The 17,500-nt window shown below is 34.9% G+C and overlaps 1 protein-coding gene across 1 annotated transcript in view; it reads right to left on the bottom strand.

Moving 5' to 3' along the window:
- Positions 1 to 17,500, bottom strand: part of LOC144961271 (uncharacterized) — a 65,318-nt gene that overhangs the window by 35,757 nt on the left and 12,061 nt on the right. Inside the window, exons 4-11 of the mRNA XM_078894528.1 lie at positions 13,771 to 13,872; positions 9,163 to 9,261; positions 8,293 to 8,406; positions 6,799 to 6,903; positions 3,651 to 3,749; positions 2,435 to 2,536; positions 1,663 to 1,863; positions 710 to 808 (exon numbers count right to left, since the gene is read on the bottom strand). Of these exons, the coding sequence (XP_078750654.1) occupies positions 710 to 808; positions 1,663 to 1,863; positions 2,435 to 2,536; positions 3,651 to 3,749; positions 6,799 to 6,903; positions 8,293 to 8,406; positions 9,163 to 9,261; positions 13,771 to 13,872 (921 nt within the window). The remainder of the gene's footprint in view (positions 1 to 709; positions 809 to 1,662; positions 1,864 to 2,434; positions 2,537 to 3,650; positions 3,750 to 6,798; positions 6,904 to 8,292; positions 8,407 to 9,162; positions 9,262 to 13,770; positions 13,873 to 17,500) is intronic.

The following is a 17,500-nucleotide window of genomic DNA, read 5'->3' on the forward strand; positions in this document are numbered from 1 at the left end:
GGGATTGCTACAATCTGGCAGAAGCTGAACGGGCTATCCCTTAGTTGGGGGGGGGGGGGGATCCTTGAAGACATCGGAAAGGCTCTTTTTGTTCCAAGCAAACAAGTAAATAATAGAGGTATGTAATGTACATTATACAAACCATACTGGGAATTTGTCAACAACAAAAAATTGTATCTTTAATTTGCTCAAGTGTGTCGATTTTCAAGAGCAATTGGCAATAGAAAGTACCAGAAAAAAAACAGAAATTCGAACAGTATCCGAACCTGCAACTTATATCTCAGAACTCATCGCCTAACAAGAAAGGTGAGATGCATCTAAGGCAGTCACAACAAACAGCAATGCCTCTTACAGCCTAAGCTTGATCAATTGTTATATCAACATCATTACTTCCTTTCCCTACGTAATATTTAGCACATTATATTATGTTCTCCAATCAGAATACTCAATCAGTTCACTTTTTGCTGAAAATAGATAGGGATGTCTATGTTTTGTTGATGGCGAGGTCCCATGTCTGAAAGTTTTTGCTAAGATGAGGCTCATCTAAATCGATCAATATTTGAAGGATAAGTTTTTTTCTGGTCAAAGTTTTCCAGAGTAGAGCAGTTAATTGGTTAAACTCACTCGTATTCAATAAAGAAGATGTTGACACGGAGGTGATGAATGAGTAAATTATTTCGGCAAAAATGACAAACATTGTGAGTGGTACCTTTGTCCTGGCATTCACAGCTGCTCCTTTTTCAATGAGAGCCTTGACCACAGCGGTATGACCCATCATGGCCGCCACGTGAAGACAAATAGCTCCGTCCTGTAAAAAAAACAAGAAAAAACAAGCAAAATTTATTTCCATACTATTATTAGTCTCATAGAAAAAGAGATAACTAGCATCAGAACTTTCATAGAGCGAAATATACACTTTTAAGGTTCCATGTGCTTTACAAGGAACAACAGCAGCACTTAACATTTAGGACGAGATATGATGCTTGTGAGGCTTTAACAATTGTTTTTGACAGAGAAAACGCTATTACTGGCCAGATACTAATGTTTCACCCAAGTAAGGTGAGAGAATGTGCTCTTTGTTTACAAAATAAATAGAACACTGTAGCCATGTAGTTTTACTAAAAGTAGTTTATCCAAAAAAAAAAGGTGTATTAATTTTGAGTAAATTCTTTTTTCACTTACTTTTTGGGTTCTTTTTTATTATCATGGCTCTCTTTTATCATTCAAATCTTATTACAGTAATGGCAGGTATTTATCTACGCCCTTTCAATAAGAGCTCATTTTCGACCCTAACATCCGATGAGAACTGTCTTAGAAGGCTGATGAAGATCTGTAGGTATTTTATTTTCCAGGCCATTTCTATTCTATACAAAAGGATTCTACTCTTTTCAATTACAATATTTCGTTAATAAGTAAAATGTTTTGCCTTGGTCTATATATGTCTACACTGGTATGCATTTCATCTTTTGAAACTATTCGTTTTGATCTTGTGTTTTTCAATTATCCTGCTGACGGAGATTGTGGTGAAAGATCCACCCATGTTTGTTTTCATTTGGAGAAATTCTTTATTTTACATTCCTCCAAAATTGTAGTTTAAGGCCTAAAATTATATATTTTATCAGACCTATCATTTACCTAATTCAACATCAAGTAACACTTTACCTTGTTTGGCATCAGTAAAGGAACTCCTTTTTTTAGGAATGCCAATGCTGTTTGAGGGTGGCCGTGTTTAGAGGCGATGTGTATGAGGGTGCTGCCATCCTTGGTTCTATCTGTCAGCGTGGCCTTGCAATGGGTGATTAGGAAGTCGACCAGGTTGCTGTGACCTCTTTCTGCTGCTATATGGAGTGGCATTCGCTCCAACTGAAATAGGTGGGGAATTATATTTCCATTGGGTGTGTATTTTGAAATTGCCACACAAAAAAGTAATGACAAAAAAATTGATAGAGAGCATCAGTAAAATAATGAAGGTTGTATAATTTGGCGTTGCGACTACTTTAAACGAATGCAAGATTAATATTCACATTTCCTCATCATTTTATAGCGGTATTGTTTTCAGAAGAGAAATCCAAATTTCATGCATAATGTCTTTAACCAAAGCTGGGTTTAGATATTGTTCTTCTTCATTTCTTCTGATCTTAAAACAAAGTCCAACTTTTTAGAAATGTACACTAGCAGGATTGTTGAAATATTTGTCATAAACTACACAATTTCTTACTTATTTCTTTTAAATCTCATTTATCAAACTTTTGTTCGTAAATACTGACAGAGCAGCTGAAAACAATTGTAAAATCAATGAACTGCTGTCAGTTTTAACAACGAATCAAAATACAGGTCGAAATTTTATTCCAAGGCATTTATATAACATTTAGTGACTCCTGCAAAACTGATGATAGTTGGACTAATATCTAAATTCATGGAGCACAAACTGTACCTTGTCTTGCATATTAAAGTCGGCTTTCAGCGAAAACAAATACCGTAATATATTTTCGTCTCCCTCCCAAGTAGATATGTGAACCGCTGACTGGCCATCTCTCTAATAGGAAAAGAAGAAATCGCATAAACAATGGATTAATATTTATTTTGTTGGGAAAAGAATCTTTAAAGGGGAGCCAGAATTTTTGAAACGTGTAACGGATTTTGTTTTTATATAAATCATTCAAATCAAATCAAAGCAAGGTCTTGGGTAAAAAAAGAAATCCCGACGGCGAAATAGTAAAGCATTTGTTCACATGCAATGAGATCGATCAGTCGAGATTTTTTCTGAGCTATCGGGACACATAAAAGTTCGTTATTTTGCTTCCTTTAATCAGTGAGAAAGTATTTTACAATAGTTTAAAGGCTACCAATCAATTGTCTCTGTGCAATTAACATATAGAAACCGAGATATATAATTTCCGGCTTCGTGGGCCTTGAGGCTCCCAATGGCTCATTGGATAACAAAACTGCAACGATCTATGAATACAGAAGGACAAAAAGAAAGGATATTTTAATGGAAACTTGGTCAATCTGATAGATTGTTGCAGAAACCAGAATAAACTCCATCTCCATGGGTATTATGCCTCTGAAGGACTACTGGAAAAAACGGTGTTCAAACTCAATTTTATCTGTGACTATAAACAAAATAAAAATTATCTGTTCTGTAATCAAAAGCGATGGACATTCACGTCTGTTGATAATTACATACATTTAGTAAAACTTTTTGAGGGTTTTTATTGTCCTTGTAGAATTTAGACTCTAAGATGAAGAAAATGAGTTAAAAGTACAAGGCATAAGAATCAGGGAAATATAATATTTTGAAGTTTGAGAAAGTAAACTCACTCTCCGGAGTAAATCGTCTACTTAAATTCTAGTCTCATAAGCATATGTTTTTAAAATAAATAAATGAAAAAAATTGTTTACAAATAGACGAAAAGAAATTATGAATTTTAAAGAAGTAAAATAATATAAGATGGATGAATGTATGATTTTTTTAAAAGATAAATAACATAAGGATGATATTATTTGGATACCTCTCATTGCTGAGGGAGAAAACTGTTTTATCGCTTAACCTTATTATTCAACCATTAGTTTGAAATTCTACCTCCTATAAAATCGTTAGGAGATGTCTAATCACATTTATTGAATGATTGGGAAAAAACAAGACTTACATTTTTGGAATCGACATTTATCCCAGTCTCTGTTACAAGTTTCACGGCTTCTAGATCACGTTTCCTGCACGCAATGTGGAGAGCGGAATCACCAGTTGCCTAAGAATGTAAAGAAAGTAAAATGTAGTGGTGGTAGTAGTAGTAGTAGTAGTAGTAGTAGTAGTAGTAGTAGTAGTAGTAGTTGTTGTTGTTGTTGTTGTTGTAATAGTAGTAGTAGGAGTAGTAGTAGTAGTAGTAGTAGTAGTAGTAGTAGTAGTAGTAGTAGTAGTAGTAGTAGTAGTAGTAGTAGTAGTAGTAGTAGAATCAGTATTTGACATGGATTTTGTTCGACAAACCTCAGTAAAATATTCATAACAGCGATTGCATCTTCCAATATTCAAAACTTTACATTTATCAACATTAAAATCAAACTGACCAGTGAAAGATTGTAAATATATCGTGCCTCATGCAATGTATCATCATTTCGAGATGATCCATTTATTTTTTTATCATCTGCAAAGAGTTTGCACGAAGGAGCAATAGCTTCAGGCAAACCCTTAATAAAAAAGAATAACCAACAAGGGTCTTAAAATGCTGCCTTGGGGAAACCCACCTAACAGATTTAAATCCTGAGCATTCCCACGAATTGTTAGCCCTTGCTTCCTATTGCTAAGAAAATGTGAATCCATTTTTCAAGTTTCCATTTATCTCATTTGGTTTTTAATTGTTTTTAAAATGCCTTTCAAGAATCATTAGTTTCTTCAAATTGAAGCCTTTTAGAGAATTTTACAATATTGTTGTTTTCTTCTTTGCCACTTTGTGCCACATCGGCCATTAAATCATGCAATGTTTTCATTTTGACACATTTTACGCAATTGTAGACCTGCGACTAATTACAATGATTTAGAGCTCGAAATGCAAGACATATTCTAGCAATGACTATCGCGCACAAATATTTGGGCTTTTTCGCTCACGAAGTGCCCAAATTCGCGACAAAATATGGGACGAAGCCGTTCCGTACATGCTATTTTTTTTAATTAATTACGACGCTGTTTATAATTGAATATGACTGAAAGTTGGTACACAGTTAGAAAAGAGGTCATTTTAGATTATGTCAAGCGACAAAACTCGTACGATTACCAGAAGACCGTTAAAAATAGATTTTTACTCTTTGGAGTACAATATTTCTAAAACTACAAAGAGGAGAGATCTTGTCGCTCATAAGGTTATATATGCACATTTCTTCTATTTATATATCAAATTTCATTCAATTATGATAAGTACTTTTTCCATGGCCCAATTGAAGTCCCAGGTATTCTCATTCTTTCTTTCACAGACGGGCCCATTTTAATATTCTATTTATTATTCAGATATGTCCAACCGCTGTGTTATTTAATTTGTAATGTATAGTTTATCTGTTTTATTAACAGGATGGCCAGACCGCCCTTCACCTCGCAGTAAAGTATGAAAAACCTCAAGTCGTACAAGCCTTGATAGGAAGTGGAGCACAAGTGGAGACTAAGGGTGGTGAGGTAAATGGTATTTACAATTCCAGAGATAAAGATCTATATTAAGAGGCACCGACAATGTTATTATCACGTGACATTTTGCTCCACCATCGCGCGACACGAAAATGACGTGAGCGAGGCAAGGCTGCCAGATGGCCAGACTTTAACCTGACTAAATTCGACTTCAAAAGTGGCTAAATAGAAAATCAAATGGCTTTCAATATTAAGACTGGCCCACTTAAAATGAACTAAATTTTAACAAACAGAAAATTGAATAGACTAGGATAAATGTCACTGAGACAAACATAGATGAATAAAATGTAAATAAAGAAACAAAATTATATATTTGGCCACACACGTGGCCATCTGGCAACCTTGTTCGCGACGACGGATGACACAAATCCTCGCGCGCTATTTTTTAATTAAGGTATTGTTTCATTGTTATGTCATAGGGATAGTAGATTAACTCTCTCTCTCTCTCTCTCTCTCTCTCTCTCTCTCTCTCTCTCTCTCTCTCTCTCTCTCTCTCTCTCTCTCTCTCAAATAAACACTAGAACTAACATAAGCCATGGTCTCACGGGACTGATTGATAATAATTCAGCGGGCATTTTTCGTGTCATTTGTATGGGTTGTAGACACAAGATTACACTTCGGAAAAGTTTAAAACGATCAATATTATGTATATTTGAAAACAAATTTATAGTTGACCCTAGCCATACAGCTCTTAAACTATACAAGTTAGAACTCTTCTGATGTCTTCATCATATTTTCTAATAATTTGGCCATAAAATTGCCAAGTTTTAATATCTAATTCCACGTATTAAGCGAGATACAGGTACAAACCAGAAAAAAAACGCAGAAAGAGCGTCCCATAATTTCCGTATTTTTTTCTCTTTGTGAGTCATCCAAATAAATGACATCTTTGAAACTGCATAACTTTGTTATATATTAATGGATTTTCAAAATTCAAAAAGATTTTTACTCAGTGGAGATAGGGCTTTGATTTAAAAGTAGTATTTCCTACAAAAATAGAAAACAAAAATTTTCATAGTCATTGCTACATATTCCTACCACCACAAACATGACTTTTTGTCCAGTCCTCAGCAGATTGTCATAAATTGACGGAGATGTTAAAGGGATAACCTAATATTATAAACATTATATTTCCTCAGATAATCGTGGTCTTGCTTGGTGGGAAAGGGATCTATGGCAGCGGGATATTAGATGGGGACAACTGTATCATTCAATTTGTGGGTTTTAATTGGGAATCTAAAAGCATTAATCCATGGGTCGTTGGTGATGAATGCGGATAATGCATTATGCCAGAAAAAAGATAAAAACAAGAAAGTTAAGAACCACACAACGAAAAGGACATTGATGTAATAGGCAGATAGCAGAACACCGTTCAATGATAGATCTTTTTTTTCATTTTGGTCAGTAAAACATTAGTTCGTACATTGATAAATTAAGTTGAGGTTAAGTAACCTAAATTGATTTTTTAAAACTCTTAAATCTGAGATTATAAAAGAAGTCTAAGAAAGCGCGTCAAGTTAAAGCCATTTTTGGCTATTTGATTTCATCGTATCGACAGATATATCAAGTCAAAGTTTCCTAGCCAAAATGAAAGAAGTTGTTATGTCATTGTAAAGCAGACAGGTTACCTGGCGTCGACATGACATTTGTTGGCTGGCCTGGGATGTCAACAGTTCCTTTATCACTGGAATGTTCCCCGATTCGATTGCCATGAAAAGTGGTATCGATCCATCCTTGGGTGACCAAAAAAAAAAGAAAAAAGAAAAAGAAATGATAAGCTAGACTCCAAATATTATCGTTAAGAAAATATTATGACATAATCGTTTTTATCTTATTTAATTGGAATCCCCCCCCCCCCCCTCCCCAACCCATTCTCTCCTCGTGAAAACAGTTAAAATCATGCATTTGTTATTTGCTTAGAGTTTGGTAAATTATTATAATATATCAAATAAACAAAACGTAGCATAGATTTATTGGTATTGGAGGTGAGAGGTTGATGAGGATAACAGTTGGAGCGGGAAGAGTGAAACAAAGGAAGTAAAATATTTGAAGGAAATATGCATGAAAATAAATCCCTGACTGCCTGAGGCTGGAAACTTTAAACCAGTTAACGACCGCACTCTGGAAAGACAAGTATTTAAAAATGTGGCCAGGAAACTCGCTCTTCAAATATCGATCGATTTGAATGGCCCTCATCTTGGAAAAAAAAGCTCTCAAAACTGGGACCTTTTAATATCGATTACGACCCAGCACTTGTACAAATTAAGCATGTGACCGATCCTCCCAAAACGGGTATTTTGTCCTAGTAAACTAAGTGCCAATAGGAGATTATAATTTTAGAATGTCCAAAATGTGAGATTTTAATTTGTATCCTCCTATACAATTATGTCAGCAGTGTCAGGCGTCCTCGGCTATACAATTATTTTTTTTTACTATAAAACCCTTTTTTAAAAATCTAATTCACCCCATAATAAAACCGTTTTCAGGCGGCGGGTCACAAATGGGCAAATGGGGGTTGTCCGAAAGAAAGGAAGATATTATGGAATTGGATTTGATATATTTTGAAGACAGAGAAAGGAATAATTGTTTTGTAGGCTGGACTCCGGAAAATAGAGTGGAAAGGAATCCTAAATATCGTGGTGCCGAAAGTGTAGAAAGGATAATAATGAGTCTTTGCGCCATTCTTGAAAGTGTGCACGGCGAAAGCCAAGGACAGCGGAAAAGATGTTTGAAAACATCAGGATATTAATCGTCTTCGTCGTCGTCGTCGTCGTCGTCGTAGTCGTAGGAGTAGGAGTTGTAGTAGTAGTAGTAGTAGTAGTAGTAGTAGTAGTAGTAGTAGTAGTAGTAGTAGTAGTAGTAGTAGTAGAAGTAGTAAAGGCAGTAAGCTAAACAAGATTTATAACATGAGTAGGAAGAGAAGGAGGAGATGGAGGAGGAGGAGATGTAGTGGTTAAGGAGGAGGAGGAGTAAGAGCTTGGTATATAGGGGGGAAATAAGTTAAATGAGCATACTGGTGAGTTGATAGCGTTGTGGATTGGTGTTGTTGGTCGTGGTTTTTCATGTGAACGTGTTTTGTGTTAGCGATGGCGGCAAGACGATGATGATGACAGTACTCATACCTTATCCTTGACCAATCTGCCATCCTTGCCCATGGCTGATAGAAGTAGTTTAGCTGAGACCAGAGCTCCGGAACTTCTGGCGCATGCTAGATGGATGGGGTAGTGCTGGAGGGGCTGTAAAATATATAAGGAAATGAGCAGGGTTGGAGAATCTTGTTGATTTAACCCTTCAGGGTGTGGTGCAAATTTACTCTATCGTCACGTCAGATCGAAGCTACTTTTATATGTGTAACCTTGGGTCAGATCCAAGCGTTTTCTTCAAACAAAAGACCAGTGACAGCAACTCGATTGAAGCATGATGAGCGTCGCTGTTGCTGTTCTCTTGGTAAAAACGGCTGACCATTGCAGCTTTATCCTATCGAAAAATAGAGAAGTTATAATTTGACAGAAATTCAGTCTTAACTTGATAAATTGTCAACCATTTGGCATGTCATACACAGAATAGGACAGATTTCAATGCTGTATTTGAGGAGTTTAGTGAATGGTCTTTGTGAAACACAGAGATCCTGTGGCAAGCCCTCAGACAATTCGAATTCAATTATCCTTCACTAGACTGCTGATAGAGACATGTGACACAATGATTTTAGAATTTCTTTCATTCAGGGGCAATATCAGATTCTCGTCAACATAGGTACATAAAGCTAGCAGATTTAAAACAAATGAAAGACTTTTCTTCAATTCTGAATAGTTTTGTCTATTTTTATATTTAATTTAGGAAAGAAGCGTCTATTTTTGTCATGAATTTGTTGAAATGGATGCGACGAGAATATGCAATTGCTCTACAATTTATTTAAAATAGGTTTACACTGGATTGAGAAGTTAATAAAGTTAGAAATGGTCAATTGAATTGTTGATAAAAGGTGTTCTCACCCCTCCAGTTTTCATCGGATTTGCCCCTTTCTCCAACAGAGTACGGAGGACATCGTCTCTAGAAAAGGCCGCTGAGAAGTGCAAAGCTGTTCTGCCATCCTGGTCATTAAAAGAGTAAGGAAAGAAAATACAATTCCATCATTAAATTGGAATGTAGTATGAAAAGATCACTCCTTATTCGCTGTTGCCATCAGTGTAGTCTCCTCATAAGATTAAACATATTGTGTTAGCATTTGCATGACAAAAGGATTAACAGTAAATAATAAAAAGGGAAAGTTTTTCCTGACCAGGTGATATGTACCTTGAAAAGTCTTGAGCTTATATTATATAGGGCAATATCCACTGAATTTGCTCGCTTTTACAAAAGGTCCCTGACCAACAGCAACACGTGACATATAGAACAAGTGATTGTAAGTATAAGTCATATTAAAACAACTTAATGTTGTGTACAGCGCAATATCTATTCAATCTGCTTTATTTTGAGACCTCATAACTCCAAAGGTTCAATTGTATCATTTAGACTTTAATCTTTTACAGGAGGGTTTCGATTTGACTATACCCTTGCATCATAATATTTTAACGTCTTCACAAAGAGGGGAATAATGGCAACATCATTGAACCCCGAGTCGCATTGATGACATTACCGTGAAAAACGGTGAAGTATGCAAGAACAACTAGAGGATAAATCAAATAATGGGGGGGGGGGGGGGCGGTGACATTATGGATGGTTTCAACTATTAACAACCACGCCCTGGAAAAACCTCTGGCTAAAAATGATACGACCACTACGTACTAAGAATTCAATCAGCCCTCAACCCCCAATCCCTTCGTGTTAAAGTTTCAAATCAGAGGCATCGCCTCATGTTGTGTTTTACATGGAAATTAAACGCAAATTGTTGTTACTCTATCCATTTTTGAATTGCCTAACTCCTCACCTGAACTGAGATCAAGTGCTAGTTTCAAATATCTCATTAAATCAAGCATATCATTTTTTTAAACATATTTTTTAAAATTAATCTAAAACCAAAGGAGTTAACTGAAACGATGCTTGGCGTCTTGTGGGTGTAAAGGCGTATTTGATATTGGTCGTCTTACACTATGGTCTTTTATGATGAAACGAATGTACGATTCAATTGAACCAGGTCCCAGGTAAATAATAATTAATAATAATAATAATAATAATAATATAATAATAATAATAATAATAATAATAATAATAATAATAATAATAATAATAATAATAATGATATGAGATGATGATGATGATAATAATAATAATAATAATAATAATAATAATAATAATAAAATAATAATAATAATAATAATAATAATAATGATGATGATGATGATGATGATGATAATAATAATAATAATAATAATAATAATAATAATAATAATAATAATATATAATATAATGATAATGATAATAATAATAATAATAATAATAATAATAATAATAATAATAATAATAATAATAATAATAATAATAATAATAATAATAATAATAATAATAATAAAATCTAATAATAATAATAATAATAATAATATAATAATAATAATAATAATAATAATAATAATAATAATAATAATAATAATAATGACAGCATGTCTACGACTTCGAAAACGCAGGGACCTAATTTGATATTGCTGTTATTATAGAGTCTCTATGTGTGCCCTGCGTTAGCCTTTCGGTGTTATACATTTTGACGTAAACCATGTAAAAGAACACTACAATATGCCGCAATGAAAGGGTGTAAACTTTCTCTTGACTAATAAAATCAGCCTTGGGGTCCAGCAGAGCATGAAATGTCCTTTTCTCGCACGATTAGGCCCATCAGTCAAAGCATTATGACATGATTTTATCATTAACTCAACAAAAATCGAAAGTATCGATCTAGCCTGAAAGTGCGTGATTTATTCGATGTGATCGCCTCGCCGTTTCAATGTGTGAACCACCAGCCAGTAAACAACATTAGGGGGTCTTGTTTGTTGTCATGGGTGATATAGCGAAACCAGTCAATGATTTTTTTGGTAACGAACACACTTTGAGTTGTTGTTGTTGTTGTTGTTATTGTTGTTGTTGTTGTTGTTGTTGTTGTTGTTTTGTGTGCGGGGGTCTTTTTCTTTTTTGAATATTTTGTTGGTAGTGTTGTTGTTGTTGTTGTTGTTGTTGTTGTTGTTGTTGTTGTTGTTGTTGTTGTCCTTGTTTTTGTTGTTTTTGTTGTTGTTGTTGTTTTTTGTTGGTGGTTTGATTTTTTGTTTTGTCTTTTGTTTGTTTGCTGTTGTTCTTTGTTGTTTTTGGGGTTTTTTTGTTGTTTTTTTTTTTTTTTTTTTGTTTTGGGTTTTTTTTGTTGTTTTTTTTTTTTTTTGCTTTGTTTTGTTGTTTTTATTGTTTTGTCCTTTTTTGTTTTTATCTCCATTCGGCATGTCACAGAATAAGCATCTTAGTCGGGATTTCAGGTCCATGTGCTTCATCTAAGGTGTTGTGGTCTAGTGGTACGGCACTTGCCTTCGGACATGTAGGTCTCTGCAGCGAGTCCCTCTGTGGGTGACTAAAAGTTGAGTCCTTGGGAAAAGTTCTTTATTCACAGTTTTTCACCAAATTCATGTGTAAAATGAGTTTCTCGGCGGTAAAACCGTTGTCTGTCGAAAAATTGCAAAATAGCGCTTCACATGGTCAGTGTTGGGACCGACCATATGTTTAGAGAGGACAGAGCATAGTATGTGTTTAGGAACCCCTGAAAAGCGTTTCAGCACATTAAGATGTTATTGCTCTCTATAAAAACTCGAGTATATACCCCATCTTAATTGATAGTTAAACCTTAAACTGGTACTAGCAAGATTCAGCACAAGAAGTTTTTTTGTGTGTTTTTTTTTCCTGCATGCAAATTACTAAGATGTAGATAAATATCTACATCATAATTTAGTTTCCAATGATGGGGTACGTGCATCCATTTAAAAAACAATTCCAATCCATTTTATGCCTTAGCACTTCGTAATTTATAATTTGATGCTTATTTTTCAAAAACCAAGGTCGCTTTGATTCAACGTTTTAACTATTTAATAGTATAAGCCTTGACACCAAATGCGACGAGCAATCGAAATGAAATTTTGTTCTTTGAAGTAGAAGGGTGGAAATAGAGATTGACTGTTCACAGAACGTGTAATTTACAGGGAGTGACTCTTTCAAACAGGCTTATTGAGTCTGCGGTGGCATCAAACTTCCGTTTGATCGCAAATTAGAATTACGCTTATGTTTTGTGTTTGTCATAATCTTTGGCTAGTAATTTTCGGCAATGTTTTTGTTCACGAATAGCAATCATTTTAATCATCATCATCATTATCATCATTATCATCATCGTCATCATCATCATTACTATCCCAATCATCATCACATCATCATCATCATCATCATCATCATCATCATCATCATTTTCATCATGACTATCCTAATATTCATCATAATCATGATCATAATCATCATCATCTTCATCATCATTACCTTCATCGTCATCCTCCTCATCATCACCAATATCCTAATCATCATCGTAATCATCATCATCATCATCATCATCATCATCATCATCATCATCAGCATCATCACCATCATCATCATCAGCATCATCATGTGTTTACCGGTTGTCATTTGTGATTGTAGCTCTTCATTTCTAGTTGTTGTCACCAAACTAATAATTTACACCGGTGTAATGTGACAACACACAATTACATAAATTTTGTCCAAACATTTTTCAGCTCAAACATTGATGAAAATTTATCAAAGTCTCGAACTTAAGACTTCAAAAAAGAACATTCTTAAAACCGTTATTTCAAACTGAAGTTTGTAGTTTAAGGTTTTTGATGTTGTGTCGTGTTGTTGATATTTTTCGTCGTTTTATTCGAACCATATATGAAAGAAACAATTTCTTGACAAAGCAGTTTTGCCAGTTTCCGACAGTTTTTGTAACTAATTTTGTTTACAACATAATACATTTATCATATCAAACAACCATTTCCAAGAAGAAAAAATCCCTCACATACACAATAGATGTAGACATCTTTGACACAAATCTATGACTTACCACATCACATACACAATAATATATGCAGACAGTCTCAATTATCTTCAAAGCACGGAGTTTCGATTTAATGACAAGACAAGGCCTTTGACATAAATATATTACTTACCGCATCACATACACAATTGATGTAGACATCATCGACTCAAATCTATGACTTACCACATCACATACACAATAAATGTAGACATCATCGACTCAAATCTATGACTTACCACATCACATACACAATAAATGTAGACATCATCGACTCAAATCTATGACTTACCACATCACATACACAATAAATGTAGAGATCATCGACTCAAATCTATGACTTACCACATCACATACACAATAAATGTAGACACCATCGACTCAAATCTATGATTTACCACATCACATACACAATAAATGTAGACATCATCGACTCAAATCTGTGACTTACCACATCACAACACAATAAATGTAGACATCTTCGACACAAATCTATGACTTACCGATGCACATACACAATGGGAGTTGACAACATTGACACAGTTCTATAACTTACCCCTAGTTCTTCGTTGACATCAGCGCCACACTCGGTCAGTCCGATGATGATGCTCAACTTATTTTCTTGTACCGCCAGAATCAGTGATGTGTAGCCTGTTGCCTGGTGAAACAAAATAAAAGTTTGGAAAGCCTAATGAAATTCATTATTTTAAAACCAATAAATATAGAAATTGCAGCTATTTGTGGCATTATTTACTGACTGTACATTGAATACACAGAGAAAATGTCCAGTTAAGCGGGGCAATGTCAACATTTCAGAATAGAAAAATAAATATTACATCCAGACAATTTATGTCATTAGTCGATTCTCCCTTCTCTGTGATGACCTTTTTTTCTCCAACTTAAATCGGTTATCTTATTAATCTCTCAATGATCTCAATATAACTCTTAATCAATATGTTTCTTCTATTTAACTACTCGGTCAAGCAATTTTCATAGTTTCAATTAAAACCCCATTTGCTGGCTCTTACATAGATATGCATTGTTGCTTGAGTGCTGAGATTTCCTCCTATCACAATTTTTCATATATTGCAGTCGTCATTGAGCTTTTTCAAAACCAAATTTTCAAAAAGAAGATGTTTCTATTTCTCAGTGCTTTTTATCGGTCGTTACGGAAGTTTTTATTCAAGTAGATTAAAACAAATATTATGAATGGCAGAAGAAGACGAGATCAAAAAAGGTGGAATGCATCCTGTAAGTCTCTGCATCGACTTGTCAGTGACAAAAACAAGTAATATATCCGCATGAAATGCAGTAAATTAGATTTCTTGAACGACTGTTAAAGAAATGAAGTGTATAAAATATTCCTGTAGTCAATAATTTCCGACTGGGCTGTTTCCGGTTTGATTCAGAACTCGATAACTTAACCTTTCGTTCCTGACAGCAATTTCAAGACAGTCAGTCAAGGACGTTTTGTGAATTTTTGAAAGCACAATATTTTCCAATCTTCCATTCACTAATGGTTGATTTTAAACAGTTAAACTCTCATAATCTCTCAAAAACACTCTTTTTAACAATTTTGCATCGGAGGTGAGCATGGACTCATTCACTAAACAATGTTTAAATCTAAAATTTTGTTTTCCATTGGTTAAAAAAGGAATCCCTCGATGTGCTAACAATTACATATGGCTGCATGCCCCGGACTCAGTGATTTGAATGCTAAGTTTATGGTTTGTGGTATGCCTGTCGATGACAACCCCAGAAGAGTCAGTTAAAGCTACTGTGACCGACCAAACAGCACAGAAAGTTTCTACCAGGGCCCGTTTTTAGAAATGCGGACTAACACTTCGTCTCCGACTTGAAAACATCGGATTTTATGTGAGCGGACAAAGCAAGTCCAAGACCTTCGGACTAAGTTCGGCCTAGTTTTGGTCCTCTGCTGAGGCCTGATTTCAATTTTAGACTGAGACTAGTTACTCGGATATATCATAGCGTCGACAAGATAGCAACTATTTTTAAATTGAGAGAGCTTCGATTCGGAGGGAAAATTCATCGGTTACGAATGACAGAGGCAAAAAGTGTCCTGTTGCTATTGACAATGGCTTTTTTTAAAATGTAAGATAAGTGCAGATCGTTAAAAGTACACATGTTGTGAGTAAAAACTTTTTTAAAATCCGAATCTAACCGGGCTCGCGAGTTGTGAGTGAACGGAGACTCAAAGTCGAAGGGTTCTCTTCAAAGTACACCCCATAAAAAACGATTAGAAAATATAGTGGAGACAAAAGTTATTCTGCTGGCATTGTAACTGACTGAAATTATGTTATTGATCAGAACACAATTTTTTTTTGTTCAATTTGTTCGAGTTTCAATTAAACAGTCGACTATTGACCTCATTGTCGTCTGATCAGTCGACAGTCAATATCAAGCAATCCGATTCACCATAGCAAAAGTAAGTTCAAATATGAAACGGAACTAAATATAGCTATACCGGATGTGTTGCTACTTTCCTCTTTGGAAATCTTTTGCGTTGAAATTGTGGACTGGTATCTGACATGCCATCGTGCACTAGAGAGCTTGATGTTACCAGCACAAAATAACCGAATTAGTCGACATTCTTACAACGCCCCCTTCTAGGCAAGAGCCTAAAAAATCAGAGACTAGAAAACGTTCATAAAATCCAATTATTTAGTCATTTCTTCGCTTAGGCTTAAGGCTAGCAAGTCATTTACTAGACCAAAAAGAACTAAATCTAGTACGTTCCCATAAAATCGGGCCCAGTATTCGTAACGATTGTCGCCAAACCATTGACAAAATTTGTATTGAATTTGAAATTTCACGTGGGCCCTGCCATAAAATTCTAACAAACTGTCTAGGATGAGGAAAATTGCGGCAAAATTGAATGAACAGAAGATCAAACAGAAAACAAGAATTGATCAATAAAGTGTCAATCAAATTATACTTCTGATTTTTGACACTGAAAATGTTATGATCATATCAGGGAATTTTAAAATGTATTTTCTTCCGTCATAGGGGTTTACAAAGGTCTTTTCAATTTGCGACCTTTGTAATGATGTTATGTAATAGAAATAGATATATAAAATTGTGAAAAATGTATGTTTGATGAATATTTTGTGAACCATATCAAAAAATATCAACAATCCAATCACGCAAAGTTACAAAAAAAAAACGACATGACCAAAATGAGGGGGGGGGAATGTGTTCAGTCAGTGTAAACCATCAGCAACATTTAATTCAAGGCATCAATTTTCCTCAGATAAAACCTTGCGTGATTAAGCTTCAATTTCTATTCAACAAAAACTTTTGCGTTTCGTTTGGATCACTTTCAGGAAAATCAGCCTATTTTGTTTTCCATGTTTCATCTCGCATCCAATCAAGGTCGATATGATCTCATTGCATTCGTTCGTCCGCAATGCTACACGCTTGATCGTTTCTTTTTCTGCATAATTCACAGGATCATTTAAACAGTGAAAATAATTGATGAATTAATTAGATATGCACTATAATGTAGCTCATTTCCATGGCTTTATAATACCAAAATCCCTTAGAACTTTCTAATATAAAACCATCAGAGTGACATACGAAAGGAACTACACCTGCATTTCTTACAGAATTCACCGGTCATATGCTAACCGGCCAATTTTGCACTAGCGGTCTTACAATAATATTCAATATCTGTCACATGGTATAACCCGGAACTGATTCTCATTTGAATCAAGTGTAATGTGTGAAAAATGTTGTACCTACTGGCTCAACTCTTGGACCTAAACTTTGCGATCGCTGTCACCCATCCTATCACTGACCATTCTAAACATCGCTCGACTTTGTTTCGAGACGAGGCTTAGTTCAGACTAATCAAGTGAATCAAATTGCATCCCATCTATCATTCCAGACAACGCAATCAATATAACGTTATTTAAACAAGGGAACAAATGAAATGTTAATGGAACAAGCTCTGTGGCTACCCTGCTCGAAACTTTTCTCCCCATTCTCTCATGTTCGACAGAACACTTCAACTTCATACATCAATAAGCTAAAGTATTTCCCAACTTGTTGAAGAGTCTTAAACCTTAGCTGCCTGTCAACGACGTTCATTCCTTTGGTTGAGTTGATGGTTATTATAATTGGTCGATAAGAAGTAAAAGTTTGTTGGGGTTTTTCTTTTACTAAAATGGGAAAGAAGTGTTTTGTCAATGTAAAGCGAAACAAAACAAGATAAAAGTCTTTTATGGACTCAGACCGTTATATTCATAAAAGGGCCATTGATAATT

The sequence above is a fragment of the Berghia stephanieae genome, chromosome 1 (genome assembly GCF_034508935.2).
Source record: "Berghia stephanieae isolate SIO BIC M18660-M18661 chromosome 1, UCSD_Bste_1.3, whole genome shotgun sequence".
NCBI lineage: Eukaryota > Metazoa > Mollusca > Gastropoda > Nudibranchia > Aeolidiidae > Berghia > Berghia stephanieae.